Genomic DNA, 15804 nt, shown 5'->3' on the forward strand with positions numbered 1-15804 from the left:
CTTTTGGGTTCAAGTATTCTCCTGCCTCAGCCTCCTGAGGCATTACGGGCGCCCACCACCAAGCCCAGCTAATGTTTGTATTTTTAGTAGACACGGGGTTTCACCATGTTGGCCAGGCTGGTCTTGAACTCCTGGCCTCAGGTGATCCACCCATCTCGGCCTCCCAAAGTGCTGGGATTACAGGCGTGAACCACTGTGCCTGGCAAGATGATTCTTAAGATTTTTTTTTTCCAGGCAGGATAGCGCTATCATAGTAGTTAATAGCTACTATTTATTAATTTAATTTCCTTTAAGCATATGGAATAGGCATTTTCAAAATTTAAATAACACAGCCAAAAAAGTGTTTAGTCCTCCTCCAGAAACTGGATTTCCAGGGTGCCAGGTCTAAATCTCTAGAAATCCCCTACATGACCAGAATAAGGCCTTCAGTGTTGATAAACTGGAAGGTTAAAGAAATTGCCGGGCTTGTATTCATTGCTATCAAATGCATTCATTTCCTTGATAGCAGAGAAAGTTCTCCTTTTCTTCTGTCTCTTTTAAATCACAATACCCAAGGACCCTCAGAACCAGCACGATTTGCTTAGAATACTGCAGGCCCACAGATCTTGGCAGGAGCCCTCCAGGCTTTGCATGACTGTTTGGGAGGCAAGTTAATTTTTAAGTTTAGTTTTTACTTCAAAAATCTACCTACCACTTGAGTCCTTTAAGAACACATCAAGTTTGAATATAAAATAGTAAATTAATTATAACAAATGTTTATATATAAATATTTATATATATTAGAATATAACAACTATATATGAATTATAACAATATGTTTATGCGTATATATACATACATGTATTTATGTGTGTGTGTATACGTGTGTGTACGTGCACAAACACACAGGCATTTTTCCACATTTTGCCAGAAATATTAAGTGGATGCAAAACTACTGGTTCTGGGCGTAGTGTCTGATGTGTATATATATGATATATATATACACATTTTGTAGAGACGGGGTTTCACCATGTTAGCCAGGTTGGTTTTGAACTCCTGACCTCAGATGATCTGCCTGCCTCGGCCTCCCACAGTGCTGGGATTACAGGCGTGAGCCACCACGTCCGGCCTAATTTATAAATTTATATATACACTTATATAAATGCCCAGAACCAGTATGTTTGCATCCACTTAGTATTTCTGGGGAAATGGCTATTTACTTGTTATTACTGATAGGAAATGTCACTGTGTTGACAAAATTCATTTTGTGCCCTTAATTTGGAAGCCTCTGTAAAGTAACTGGGAAAATCTGAGTGCCCTCTAGTGGTGAGTGACCCAAATCTATGATCCCTGTGACCTAGAAGGGACCATAGATCCCTTTGTAGGTTTTAGCATGCTGAATAAAAATATAGCGTGATATACAGACCACGTTGTATATTATGGTGTATTTTCATTCAGCATGGTCTGTATATTACAGTATATTTTTATTCAACATGTAATATTCTATCTGAATTAAGCCATTCAAAGCAATTCAAAATAAATCTCTTCCTACATGAACAAGGTACAAGTAGACAAAAAGCTTTTTGATTTAAACAGTCATCAGGAAGATAGCAAGGGCTAAAAGACACTTCACTGGGAGTAGAGAACTCAATTTCCACTTTTGGTCTTGCCACTGACTAGCTGTGTGTATTGGACAAGACGCATAACCCCCTCATCTTAAAATGAGAGAATTAAGACTAGAAGAGCTTTAACACCTGATCAGCCTTAATAGTTGATGTTGCCATGACTTTAGGTAACTGAGCTGAGTTACCTTGCGTCTAAAACAGGAAGAGAGTCCTACAAGACTAGATATTGAGAGAGTTAATGTGAATCAGAGGTGAAGGGATATGTATTATAGTTGGATGAGTTGTGTTGATGTGTCGTATATTTACTAGATGTTTAGTAGAAATAAAGATGGGTATACTTGTCTTTGTAGCCTTCTGGTGTGTAGTATAGGTCTGTGTGATGAGCTCCAGCATTCTTGTTTGAATTAAAATTTTATGTCAAGATACACAATTTTCCCTTCATTTTACCTGGTTTCATTTTCACCCTCTCTTCCCTTCTAACCAAGTTATATGTATTTACTGTCCTTAGGAATTACTTAGGCATATCCATCTGGCAAATTAGGAATTTTACATCATTTAGAGAGGAGAACTAAGTCTTTCTAGACCTGGAATTTTACGTCTTTGCTCCAGGTTTGATCTCACTTGTACTTCCAGTGGTCTAAAAGTAGAGCAGGCAGCAGAGAAGGGCATGTGGCACCTCTTTTCTGTTGACACTCTTTTTTTTTTTTTTTTTTTTTTTTGAGACAAGGTCTTGCTCTGTCACCCAGGCTGGAGTGCAGAGGTGCGATCATGGCTCACTACACCCTGGATCTCCTGGGCTCAAGTGATCCTCCTACCTCAGCCTCCCAAGTAGCTGGGACTACAGGTACACAACACCTTGCCTGGCTAATTTTTTAAATTTATTTTTTGAGGAGATGGGGTCTCACTCTGTTGCATAGGCTGGTCTCAAACTTCTGGGCTCGAGCAAGCCTTCTGCCTTGGCCTCCCAAAGTGTTGACGTTCTTAAAAGGTTACTACCCTTAGCCATCTGAAAAATATCGAATTAAAAACCCCTGACTCTCCTCTGCTTCATACATAGTCCTTTTAAACCTCACATGTTCAAGGAGGACCTCTGCAGACTAGTTACACAGCAGAAAGATGAGGGGACCTTGTCGAAGCTCAGCTGCAGTTCCTGCTCCATCTGTGGAGGGGCGTAGACATCCTGCATCACTGTGTGGTAGCATGTAGCCAGGCACCTACTGGAGCAGCCAGCACTGCTTATATCCACTCTGCCAGGAAAGCTCCCTTAGGCCTTAAAAGGTTGAAAACAAGAAAACTGCTATAATGGCAACCTGGATTTGGTCCTTCCACCACTAACAATACATAATCTTGTTTGTGTTTGCTCAGGCTTAAGAAAGCCCTCCTTGTCAGCCCACATGGGACAGACATGAGTTAAAGCTTGGTTTTGGTACAGGAGAAGGAAGTCAAAACCTGATCAATTCCCAGGAAGCCCCCTGTCTTTTTCTCCAGAGGCTTTTCCCCCTGATTTTTTAAGGCTAGGGAAGTTTCTGAGAACCTGTACAGTTAGACTTGGAGAAATACAGTACACCGTTTACATTTCTCCCTAGTATGGACTTGTTTTACTTCTAGTAAGACTGACATCACAGAGCAAGACAGATTGGATTTTAAAAAGAAAGGACCTAAGCATAAGAAATCAGGACAGAAACTCTGGCTTGTTGAAAAGCCTTCCAGTTAGTGGAAACCTCTGGTGCAGTGGTGTCAGGTGGGGCGGGCTGCCCCCTTGGGACCAAGCACGTCAGTGACCTAAATCATTCACGTGCTATGAATACACTCCTGTGCACTCTTCACTTCCACTCCACCCGCCCGGCTAAAGTGAGGCCTGAAGATTTGTGAAGCCTGTTTCTACAGGGAGACTTTGCCCCATCACATACCTTGGTAGATTTAAGACTTCAAATTTTATGAATTAAGGTGGTTTTTTTTAGGAACCAATTGATGAACTTCCCAAAATATGCTCAGCCCTGGAGCCCCAGCAGGCTTGCTTTTCTCCAGACAGTTCATCATTCAAAGGAGCTGCCTCCACCACCCCCATCTACTGAATAGCCAGGGGAGGGCACCAATGAACAGCACAGTATGGGAGACACACCAACTACTCTTCAAATCAGTGCGTACCTGCTCTACGCGTGAAGGTACAGAAAACCTCCACAGCCTTTTCAGTATTTGGTGCCTTTAAAGAGGCCTAAGGACTTAGTTTATTTTGGCTAGACTGGAATGCAGCAGTACTGCCTTCAGGCCTGGACAGCCAGGGGCTCCTCGGGCCCTGTGCTCTAGAAGGCCCATTCTGTGTCTGCTTCGCCAGCACCCTTTCCCCATCATGGGGCAGACGCCCACCAGCCCTCACTATCTACTGCTTGACCATCCTCTGACTTCCTGGGCCCCTAAAATTTATAAGGTCCCTAGATATCCCAGAACCTGCCACCATGGCCTCTGCAAGCCTCTCCCCCACCTTCACCCCAAGACTAGGGGCAGGAATGATAAGAAGGCTGGGTGGTAGCTGGGATATCCCACCTACGTGCCTGGGGAGAGAAGCAAGAGCAGGCTGGAGTCTCTACTTTGTATTCTTGTGAGGCACAAATATAGGCTAGAATCCAGGCCCCACAAATATAGGCTAGAATCCGGAATGTTTTCTTGATTTAAAGACATCTTTAGGCCGGGCACAGTGGCTCACGCCAGTAATCCCAGCACTTTGGAGGGCTGAAGCAGGAGGATTGCTTGAGGCCAGGAGTTTGAGACCAGCCTGGGCAACATAGGGAGACCCAGTCTCTATAAAAAAATTTAAAAAGCCAGGCATTGGTGGTGTGTGCCTATAGTCCCAACTACTAGGGAGGCTGAGGGGGGAGGATCGCTTGAGCCTGGGGGACTGAGGCTGCAGTGAGCCATGATTGTGCCACTGCACTCCAATCTGGCAACAGAGCGAGACCTTGTCTTTAAAAATAAAAATAAAAACATCTTTACAACATTCCTGTTTGTATTTTATAAACTCAAAATCTCAAAGACTGAGCAGTTGATTCTAGAGCCCTAAAGCTCTGGTGGGTTGTGTGAAAAAACCCTGATTCATGTCCCTTTTATTGCAGTTGAGGGTGGGGCATAGGAAGGGCCTCAATGCTGTGTGCACTCTCTGTGACTCCGCCAGCATCTGCCATGGTGCTTCCTGGAGAATGATGGTGTGCAGGCAACAGTGATCAGCACCACCATGGTTTGCAGTCAGGCCTCGATCAGGCCCACTGTGGGCATCTACCTCTAGTTCCATCAGCTTCCTAAAATCTGAAATACTTTTAGAGATCTGGAAACCAGAATAGGGTTTCTCCAAGTGGGAGATAATGTCAGCCTGATTTAATGAGAAATTGCAAAAATACTTGTTCAAACTGAGGCTATAGGAATACCAGCCATAAGAACAAACAAATTCTTCAGGGAAGCATCCAGCACTGAAGTGGCAGCTTCTAAATGAACTGAAATTTTCTGCATGTTCTCTCAGAAAGTTACAGTGTTAATTAACTAATAAAATCATTACAAAAGAATTTCTTCCGAGGTATGATGGAGCATGTAATGACTTCAGGAATGGCTTGATTTTTTTGTTTGTTTGTTTGTTTTTTGAGACAGAGTCTCACTCCAGGCTGGAGTGCAGTGGTGTGATCTTGGCTCACTGCAACCTCCGCCTCCCAGGTTCAAGCTATTCTCCTGCTTTAGCCTCCCGAGTAGCTGGGATTACAGGCATGCACCACCACACCTGTCTAGTTTTTTTTGTATTTTTAGTAGAGACGGGGTTTTGCCATGTTGGCCAGGCTGGTTTCCAACTTCCGACTTCAGGTGATCCGCCCCCCTTGGCCTCCCAAAGTGCTGGGATTACAGGCGTGAGCCACCACGCCCAGCCAGGAATGGCTTGATATTATCAGAAAAGAGTAAACCAGCTCCACTTCCCTTGAAGGTTATATTTAGAGTCGTAGGAGCCGGATACTTTGGAGCTAGGAGAAACCTACACAATCATCAGGTAAAAACCTCACTTTTAAAAATTAATGTAAAAAAATTTTTTTACAGTCAGGGTCTTGCTCTGTTGCCCAGGCTTGAGTGCAGTGTTGTGATCATAGCTCACTGCAGCTCAGCCTCAAACTCCTGGGCTCAAGCAATCCTTCCACCTCAGCTTCCAGAGTAGGAAAACAAAAATATCAAGGAAAAAAAAAAATAGATCTGGGAATACAGACATGCACCACCACACCCAGCTGGCTAATTTAAAAAATTTTTTTTAAATAAAAACAGCATTTCACTATGTTGCCTAGGCTGGTCTTGAACTCTGGAGCTCAAGCGATCCTCCCACCTTGGCCTCCCATAGGGCTGGGTGAGTCACCGTTGGCTGGTGTAAAACCTCACTTTTTAGATAAAAAGGCTGAGGTCCAAAGAGGTTCTGTGACATGTCCCAATCCATAGAGCTACTTTAGGGCAGAGCTGGTACTAGTTTCTGGGTTTCTAGGGCCCTTGACTCTAGGATTATAAATTGGGTAGGTTAAATTTGACTTTTTTTTCTTTTTATTTTTCTTCTCTGAGACGGAGCCTTGCTCTGTTGTCCATGCTGGAGTGCAGTGTTGCAATCTCAACTCATTGCAACCTCTGTCTCCCACGTTCAGGTGATCCTCCTGCCTTAGCCTCCTGAGTAGCTGGAATTACAGGCCTGCCACCATGCCTGGCTAATTTTTGTATTTTTAATAGACACAGGATTTCGCCATTTTGGCCAGGCTGGTCTTGATCCCCTGACCTCAAGTGATCTGTCCACCTTGGCCTCCCAAAGTGTTGGGATTACAGGTGTGAGCCACTGCACCCGGCCTAAATTTGACATATTTTTAAAAAATTAATCATCTGGAGTAGACTGTGGCAATTTAGTCTCTAATAAAACATGCCTGTCACCATGGTGCCTTGGTGTTGTCGAAGCTTTTTTGTGAATAAGGGGAGATGTTTTAGAGAAATGCCTTTGGTTGGAAGAGTCAGAAAGGATGAAAAAATTTGAGAGTATCTGTGAATGTCTTGTTGAGAACATGCTCTCCAAAAGTGGAGTTCACATTCAGATTTCAAAACATCTTTTTTCCTTTTGAAAATATTAAATGGAAAGCCTCGTTGCCAGAGAGTGAGGACTGGCCTGTGGGTCCGAGGGAACGTGTGCAGCTGTTCCTCCATGGGAAGGGCAGGCATTGAGGGACGAGGGACCCAGGGCCTTCTCCAGTATGGGAGCTCTAGCCAGGGCCGTGGTGGGTGATGAGAGTCTTGGATAGGAACGGTCCCCAGGATTCAGCCAGTACCCCGGAAGATGTGAATGTTGCAAATCCGACAGTTCTGCCTCCAGGTTTTTTTTGGCTCCCACTAGCCTTGACCACTTTCCTGTTTCCTTTCAGGAGCCCGCTAGGTGCCATATTCATCCGCCAGCATTCCTCACCACCAGGTCCCTCTGCTTTAACCCTATTCCTTTTGTTCCATTTTTCTGGGTTCTGTTTTAGTCAGGAATAGTGACAGCAAGTTATGAGAAGCAAGAGAGATTTAGGGGAAAAATGAGAATAATAACAGGCTCATTGACCCACCTCTGACTTTCATATTTAATTTTGCATAAGCCTACATAAACTTTAAGCAAAACCACAGCTGGGTATCCTGTTGTTCTCAGAATATGAGTAGGCCTTTAATGAAAACCTACCTTAAAAAAAGATAACAGCCAGGTGCGGTGGCTCACGCCTGTAGTCCAAGCACTTTGGGAGGCTGAGGCAGGCGGATCACCTGAGGTCAGGAGTTCGAGACCAGCCTGGCCAACATGGTGAAACCTCATTTCTACTAAAAATACAAAAATTAGCGGGGCGTGGTGGCACGCACCTGTAATCCCAGCTACTCAGGAGGCTGAGGCGGGAGGATCGCTTGAACCTGGGAGGCAGAGGTTACAGTGAGCCAAGATTGCACCATGCTCTCCAGCCTGGGCAACAGAGTAAGACTCCATCTCAAAAAAAAAAAAAACAACAGTCCTCTTCAGTGGCCTCATTAGCAAGAGACAAAATGTGAACAGGGCCGGGCACAGTGGCTCATGCTTGTAATTCCAGCACTTTGTGAGGCCGAGAAAGGCAAAGTGCCTCACTTCAGCCCAGGGGTTCGAGACCAGTCTGGGCAAGATAGTGAAACCCCGTTACTCCAAAAAATATAGAAATTAGATGGGCGTGGTAGCGCACCTGTGGTCACAGTTCATTGGGAGGCTGAGGTGGGAGGATCACTTGAGCACAGGAGGTCGAGGCTACAGTGAGCCAAGATTGTGCCACTGCACTCCAGCCTGGGCAACAGAGTAAGACTTTGTCTTAACCAAAAAAAAAAAAAAAAGTGAACAGAAGACTATACTATACTACAAGAAGAATGTCTCCAGGACTATGCAGAATCTTCATGATGATAGCCTTCTGTATGGTAGTATTTTCTGGGGGAAATGTGAACACAGTGGCCCTTGGCCACTTACCTAATTTGGTGGGAAATTAAAGTATGAATAATGAGAAAGCAAGTTTTCCCACCCTACATATTTTGTTAACACTTAGCTAGAATATTTTTTTAAAAAAGAAATAAAATGAGAAACCAAGGGATCTGAGACCCAAATCTAGAGTTAGAAATTGTAGTTTCTAGGTTGGTCTCTGCCGTGGAATTCCTTTTGAGGTTCCATTTGAGTCTGTGCTGCTCAGTTTCTCACTAGTTAAAGGATAATTTGATTGCCACTATGGTGTTAAAATACTCATGATGGAAAAGTGTTTTATTTTCCAGAGATCAAAATTCCAATGTTGGGGCCAGGCGTGGTGGCTCACGCCTGTAATCCCAGAACTTTGGGAGGCTGAGGCAGGCAGATCACTTGAAGTCAGGAGTTATAGAGACCAGCCTGGCCAACATGGCAAAACCTCGTCTCTACTAAAGATACAAAAAAACTAGCTGGGTGTGGTGGCACATGCCTGTACTCCCAGCTACTCAGGAGGCGGAGGCACGAGAGTTCCTTGAACCTAGGAGATGGAGGTTTCAGTGAGCCTAGATCACGCCACTCCACTCTAGCCTGAGCAACAGAGAGAAGCTGCGTCTAAAAAAAAATAAAATTCCAATGTTGGGACCATAAACATTTCAATCACTGTATTTATTTTTATTTTCATTTTTATTTATTTATTTATTCTGAGACAGAGTCATACTCTGTTGCCCAGACTGGAGTGCAGTGGCACAGTTTTGGCTCTCTGCAACCTCCGCCTCCGAGGTTCAAGTGATTCTCCTGCCTTAGCCTACCGAGTAGCTGGGATTACAGGCGTGTGCCACCATGCCCAGCTAATTGTATTTTTAGCTGAGACAGGGTTTCACCATATTGGCCAGGCTGGTCTTGATCTCCTGACCTCACGTAATCCGCCCACCTCAGCCTCCCAAAGTGTTGGGATTACAGGTGTGAGCCACCGTGCCCGGCCTCATTTCAATCACTGTAATTAAAAAGTTGATTTCAAGTGGCACTAATATTCCAGGAGCCCTACGATGTTCAATTCCAATCCACATGATGTGAAAATTCAGAAAGGCTCTTAGGTTTCTAGGTTGGGAGAAAGTGGACTTCAGTAACTCCACTCTTTGGGAGATTGTTTCTAGCTCATGTCAGCTCAACCTTAGGGAGCCCATGAAAGAAAACAAGTTGCCTGAGGATCTTTAGAGTCAGTCAAATTCATTATAGCCTGAAGGTAAGACTGTCTTTCAATAGCCATTCTCAGCTCACTACATTAGTATACCAACAGTCTGGGCCCTTCTTACTTCCTCCTATTTCAAATGTCACCATTGCAGTGTGTTTATTCCATGGGCTTAGCATATAGGGTATTTTTTGGTCCCTGCTTACCTGGCACATGGCCTAAATGCCATTACTCTTGGCCTCACCAGGGTGTACAAGTTGCTCATAAACCAAATCAAGATGTAAACAACAGCTGGATTCTTATTTTAAAAGAGTCACAAGATTCCAGGGGGAAATCAGCTTTCAGGCCTTTGCCTCACATTGGATTTGGTCTATAGTTTCCCCATATAGTGCCAGAAAGCTGCATGATTATTAGAGTTTGAGTCAGATACACAGATACACAGGCAGTCACATGTCCACAGTATACAGTGACCTCACTGAGCAACTCATGTTTCCAGGATATTGGGAAATTGACTTGCTGGAGGACCTTGTCCTTGTTCCTTGTAATGTGGGGATGTCAGTGGTTTATATGATTTAGCAGTAAATTCTGATCTGAATTTCAAAACAATTGGGCAGTTGCTTAAGGGGACATCTGAACAGCAGATCATCTGCTTGCCAAAGATGGGGCAGTCCACAGAGCAGCTTGATCCCCGAACTAATTCATGGGTTAAAATTAGATTTCCTTGTATCTCAAAGAAAGTTATCTTGGAGAAGGCGACATTTTCAAAGGCACTAAGGCTCTCATTGCCCTTAGTGAATATAACAAGAAGGTTCTCCAGGCCATTTTTCACGTAGCCACCTGTGCTTCTTAGCTCTGCCTTTCTATATATACCTGGCTGCCATTCCCACTTTGTCTCACCTAAGTTCTGGCTTCTGGGTCTAGTGAACAGGTTAGAGTCAAGGGCCTAACATTCCAGTCCCAGTTTGGCCGTGGGACAAAGCAATCATCTGTATAATTGGAAGACAGTATTAATAGGTATATCAGAATAACGCTTTTTTTTTTTTTCTGGGTCACTTAAGGACAGTTCCCATGGGTCCTTGGAAAACAGTTTATTCTGCTGGAGGACTATTTGCACAGAGCTTAATGAGATATTCACACAGAGCCTAATAAAAACTTGAAAGTCATTCACCATTTGTCCTATTCTGTGTAGTTGCACTTCACTAAGCAAATACAGTGTAGACTTTGAATATCTGGTCTGGTTGAAAAAAATCAAATGGGAACAATTCACTTTACAAAGATTTAATTTTGAACTCCGCTAGTGCATTTAATTACCTATTTGTTGAATGAAGTTTATTTGAAACAATCTGTCAACTGTTTTTGTTTTTGTAACAGACCAGGATCATGCTCTTTAAGTAGACAGAGAACTTCAGATATTAAGGTGTAGAATTGAGAAACATTCATTGTCATCATCTCATTCCAGTTCCCCTTTCACAAAAGAAAAGTTAGGTATTCAGTTGAAGGGATTCTTGAGGGAAGTATTTAGTTCTTTCTGGTTTGCTAGACATCATAGTCTAACAATATTTTCTTCTTTCCCCATGCCCCATACTAACTTCCCAGTAAGAACACCTGTAAGCCAAAGTGGCTCCATCATTCTCAAATGACTTCTTAGAACTACCTATTTGTAAGAGATACTGTCTTGAAATCCAGAAATTTTATTATGCCCTGCCTTCTTCATTCATTTTCTCCTCATAGTTATTTTTACATCAGTCTGTCTGACAGAGAAGAAAACTGAAGGTACAAGGCATTTATTTTGGGGTGGAGGTTTGGGGGCTGAGGAGGGAGGTGTCTAGCCCCTCCTGAGGAGCCTATAAGCAGAGCAGTCAAGCCCAAGCTTTGGGTTTAAATTCAAACCTGGCATTTACTAGCCATGTGACCTTGGACTATGCTTTGAACCTGTTTGATCCTGGGTAAACTGAGGATAATATGTAACAACATACATCAGAGATTTGTAGAGGGCTGAAACTCAACACACTGTCTGGAACGGGAGTATTCAACAAATCGTTGCTACTGTTACTATTATTGTCTGGGAAGACAACACTATTTTTGAGTTAAGGTCATTCTCTTGCCACATGACACTGCTGTGTTCTCTAGCACTTAGTAGACCCCCTATCCCTTTGGTTAAAAAATGTAGCTGTTTCATTTTTATCCCTGCTTATCCCGTTAGCTTAACCAAGGTGAAACTAGGTATGTATATATGAAGGTAACAATTTCTAATATGGATGCCAGTTTTAATTTCAGAAATTTTGTACAAAAAACCTCATGCTTAGGCTAATTTACACTGGGAACACTCTAGGTTAAGCCATAAATTTTTACTGAATGTTAACAATTTTTAACTTTAAACTAATTTCCTTAATATAACCGTAGATAATGTTTAATTTGGATAAAGTACACATCATTTTGGATGAGATGGTGTTAAATGGCTGCATTGTGGAAACTAACAGGGCAAGAATTCTTGCCCCTCTACTAATTCTTGATAAGATGTCAGAAAGCTGAAAGGAAGTCTCTTCGAGACAATATGGATTTATCAGAAATGCGAGTACCGTGGAATACATCTCAACATCTGTTAACCCAGAAGAATCTGGAAGACCACAATTACAAAATGGGGTATCCTTCCAAAGACATTATAAATAGGCATTTTCCACAGTTCCTAAAAAGAAAACAAAACTGTACTTTAAAATATGTACAAAGAAAAAAATTTCTTTAAACTGAGAGAGAAGTTTTATTTTCTAATTGTAAACATATCTGTCGCACTTTAAATTCTGTTGAGCACCTAAGGAACCCTTCTTGGTCTATGCTTTTGCAAATTGAATTCAGGAATAGCAGGATGGTAGTGGGAAGAAAGTATGGCAGTTTTCCGTCAGCCAATAAAGTTTTAAAATTTAAACACAAGGCATTTTGAGTAACGCTGTTTTCTGAAGGCTATTTTTTTTTTTTTTTTTTTTTTTTTGAGACGGAGTCTAGCTGTGTCACCTGGCACATTCTCGGCTCACTGCAACCTCCACTTCCGGGGTTCAAGCGATTCTTCTGCCTCAGCCTCCGAGCTGGGGCTACAGGCATGCGCCACCACACCTGGCTAATTTTTGTATTTTTAGTAGAGACAGGGTTTCACCATGTTGGCCAGGCTGTCTCAAACTCCTGACCTCAGGTGATCTGCCTGCCTCAGCCTCCCAGAACGCTGGGATTACAGATGAGCCACAGTGCCTGACTTCTGAAGGCTGTCTTATTCCTTTAAAAGGCTTAGTAAAATTAACTTTTTAAGAGGTGTTTTTTTGTTTGTTTGTTTGTTTGTTTGTTTTTTAAGACGGAGTCTTGCTCTGTCACCCAGGCTGGAGTGCAGTGGTGTGATCTCAGCTCACTGCAACCTCCACCTCTGGGTTTAAGCAATTCTCCTGCCTCAGCCTCCTGAGTAGCTGCGACTACAGGCATGTAGTCCCCAGGAGACTGAGCTGTGATTACAGATGTGAGCCACCGTGCCCTGCCCGATTTTATGTAAAGCCCAGCTAATTTTTGTATTTTTAGTAGAGATAGGGTTTCACCATGTTGGCCAGGCTGTTCTTGAACTCCTGACCTCAAGTGATCCACCCGCTTCAGCCTCCCAACGTGCTGGGATTACAAGCATGAGCCACCATGCCCAGCCAAGAGGTGTTTTTTGTTTGTTTGTTTTTAAGAGAAGCAGGTCTTGCTGTGTTGTCCAGGCTGGACTGCAGTGGCTTTTCACAAGCATGATCATGTTGTACTACAACCTTGAACCTTCCTGGCCTGGCTCTAAAAGCTTTGTAATGTGGGGCTGGTGCAGTGCCTCACACCTGTAACCCCTGCAATTTGGGAGGCTGAGGAAGGAGGATCGCTTGAGGCCAGAAATTCAAGACCAGCCTGGGCAACACAGACCTCATCTCTACAAAAAATGCAAAAATCAGCCGGGTGTGGTGGCACATACCTGTAGTCTCAACTACTTGGGAGTCTGAGGCAGAAGATTTCTTGAGCCCAGGAGTTCGAGTCTGCAGTGAGCTATGATCGTGTCACCACACTCCAGCCTGGGTGACAGAGTGAAACCCTGTCTCAAAAATAAAAAAGTCCGAGTGCGGTGGCTCAGGCCTGTAATCCCAACATTTTGGGGGGCCAAGCCAGGAGGATTGGTTGAGCCCATTAGTTCAAGACCAGCCTGGGCAACACAGCAAGACCATATCTCTACAAAAAAAAAAAACAGCCAGGTGCGATGGCTCATGCCTGTAATCCTAGCACTTTGGGAGGCCGAGGCAGGCAGATCACTTGAGGTCAGGAGTTTGAAACCAGCCTGGCCAACATGGCAAAACCTTGTCTCTACTAAAAATACAAAAAGTTAGCCAGGCATGGTGGCAAGCACCTCTAATCTCAGCTACTCAGGAGGCTGAGGCAGTAGAATTGCTTGAACCCAGGAGGCAGAGGTTGCAGTGAGCCGAGATCATGCCACTGCACTCCAGCCTGGGCGACAGAGTGAGACCCTGTCTCTAAAAATAAGTAAATAACTAATTAAAAAGTTAGCCAGCTGTGGTGGTGAGCACCTGTACTCCTAACTACTCAAGAGGCTGAGGTGGGAGAATTGATCAAGCCTAGGAGTTTGAGGCTGCAGTGAACTATGATCACAACACTGTACTCCAACCTGGGTAATGGAGTGAGGCCCTGCCTCAAAAACACAAAAACAAAACAAAACAAAAAAACTTTTATAACATGTACCTAACAAAGATGCAGAGTTAAATTTTATTTGCCAGTTTGTAAAAGCCTTTGATACTCATTTTAAGGGCACTTAGTAATTACAATGCCATTATGTAATTAACTCTATAGAGAACATTACTTTCAAATAATGGATGGTCAGACATTAAGACAGCCCCAGAGAGCCCCTACAGCTATCCTTTATCCCCTTTTTTGTTTGTTTTTTGGAGACAGCATCTCCGTCTCCTAGGCTGGAGTGCAGTGGTGTGATCATGCCTCACTACAGCCTGTACCTCCTGGGCTCAGGTGATCCTCCCACCTCAGCCTCCTGAGTAACTGGGACCACAGGTGCGCACCCCCTCCACCCAGCTAATTTTTGTATTTTGTTGTAGAGATAGGGTTTCACTATGTTGCCCAGACTGGTCTCGAATTCCTGCAGTCACATGATCCATCTGTCTTCGCCTCCCAAAGTGTTGGGATTACAGGCCTGAGCCACTGTGCCCAGTCTTTTTATGCCACATTTTAAAAGGTTTGCTTATTAATAAGCTTACTGTTAATGAAATTTAGTTCAAAGTTTAAAAGTAGAATGCAGCCAGGCATGGTGGCTTACGCCTATAATCCCAGCACTTTGGGACGCCAAGGTGGGTAGATCATTTGAGGTCAGGAGTTCAAGACCAGCTTGGCCAACATGGTGAGACCCTGTCTCTACTAAAACTACGAAAAATTAGCCAGGCATGGTGGCACGCGCCTATAATCCCAACTACTTGGGAGGCTGTGGTAGGAGGATCACTTGAACCCAGGAGACAGAGGTTGCAGTGAGTTGAGATCGAGATTGTGCCACTGCACTCCAGCCTGGGCACAGAGTGAGATTCCGTCTCAAAAAAAAAAAAAAAAAAGTAGAAAGCAAGAAAATGTCTCTGTACAGGTAGGCATGAAATGAATCCTTCTCTTCCTCCCTTTTACTCCTTTAACCCCTTCTGCAATGTCTTGAAGTAAATTACTGTCATTACAGAAGAGCAGTGCACTGCATCCCCCCAAAACCTTTCTATATGCTTTTGCTACCCCGTTAACAGAAGAATATACAGAACTTAGGCGAAAGTATGTACAGTAGTCCCTCTCTTATCCACTGTTTCGCATTCTGTGGTTTGTGTTACTCATGGTCAACTGAGGTCCCAAAATATTAAATAGAAAATTCCAGAAATAAACAATGTATAAGTTTTAAACTGCATGCCATTCTGAGTAGTGTGATGAAATCTTGCACCATCCCACTTTGTCCCGCTCTGTCCCGCTCCGTCTTGCCTGGGAGGTGAATCGTCCCTTTGTCCAGCATATGCATGCTGTATACACTCCCAACTTGACAGTCATTTGGTAACTGTCTTGGTTACCAGATGGACAGATCATGAGAAGGGTGAGTACAGTGCAATAAGGTCTTGAGAGAGACTACATGCATATATATAATATATATAATATATATAATATATATCATATCATATATCATATATATCATATAATATATATCATATATCATATATCATATATACCATATATAATATATCATATATACCATATATATCATATATAATATATATCATATATGATATATTATATATGATATATATTATATATCATATATAATATATATCATATATGATATATGATATATATTATATATCATATATATCATATATGATATATGATATATATTATATATCATATATATTTTTTATATATATAATTTTTCTTTTTTAAAGACAGGGTCTTGCTCTGTTGCCCAGGCTGCAGTGCAGTGGCAT

At 43.0% G+C, this 15804-nt stretch overlaps 1 protein-coding gene across 2 annotated transcripts in view; it reads left to right on the forward strand.

Moving 5' to 3' along the window:
- Window positions 1-15239, forward strand: part of AP4S1 (adaptor related protein complex 4 subunit sigma 1) — a 70167-nt gene extending 54928 nt beyond the window's left edge. The window contains exon 6 of one of the 2 annotated variants that reach the window (XM_003821214.5): window positions 3566-7625. In XM_003821214.5, the coding sequence (XP_003821262.1) occupies window positions 3566-3679 (114 nt within the window). In that variant the 3' untranslated portion in view covers window positions 3680-7625. Of the gene's footprint in view, window positions 1-3565; window positions 7626-11686 lie in introns of those variants that run through there. The other variant, XM_003821210.4, reaches the window with a different exon arrangement.
- Window positions 15240-15804: the final 565 nt, after the last annotated feature.

The sequence above is a fragment of the Pan paniscus genome, chromosome 15 (assembly GCF_029289425.2).
Source record: "Pan paniscus chromosome 15, NHGRI_mPanPan1-v2.0_pri, whole genome shotgun sequence".
NCBI classification, from domain to species: Eukaryota; Metazoa; Chordata; class Mammalia; order Primates; family Hominidae; genus Pan; species Pan paniscus.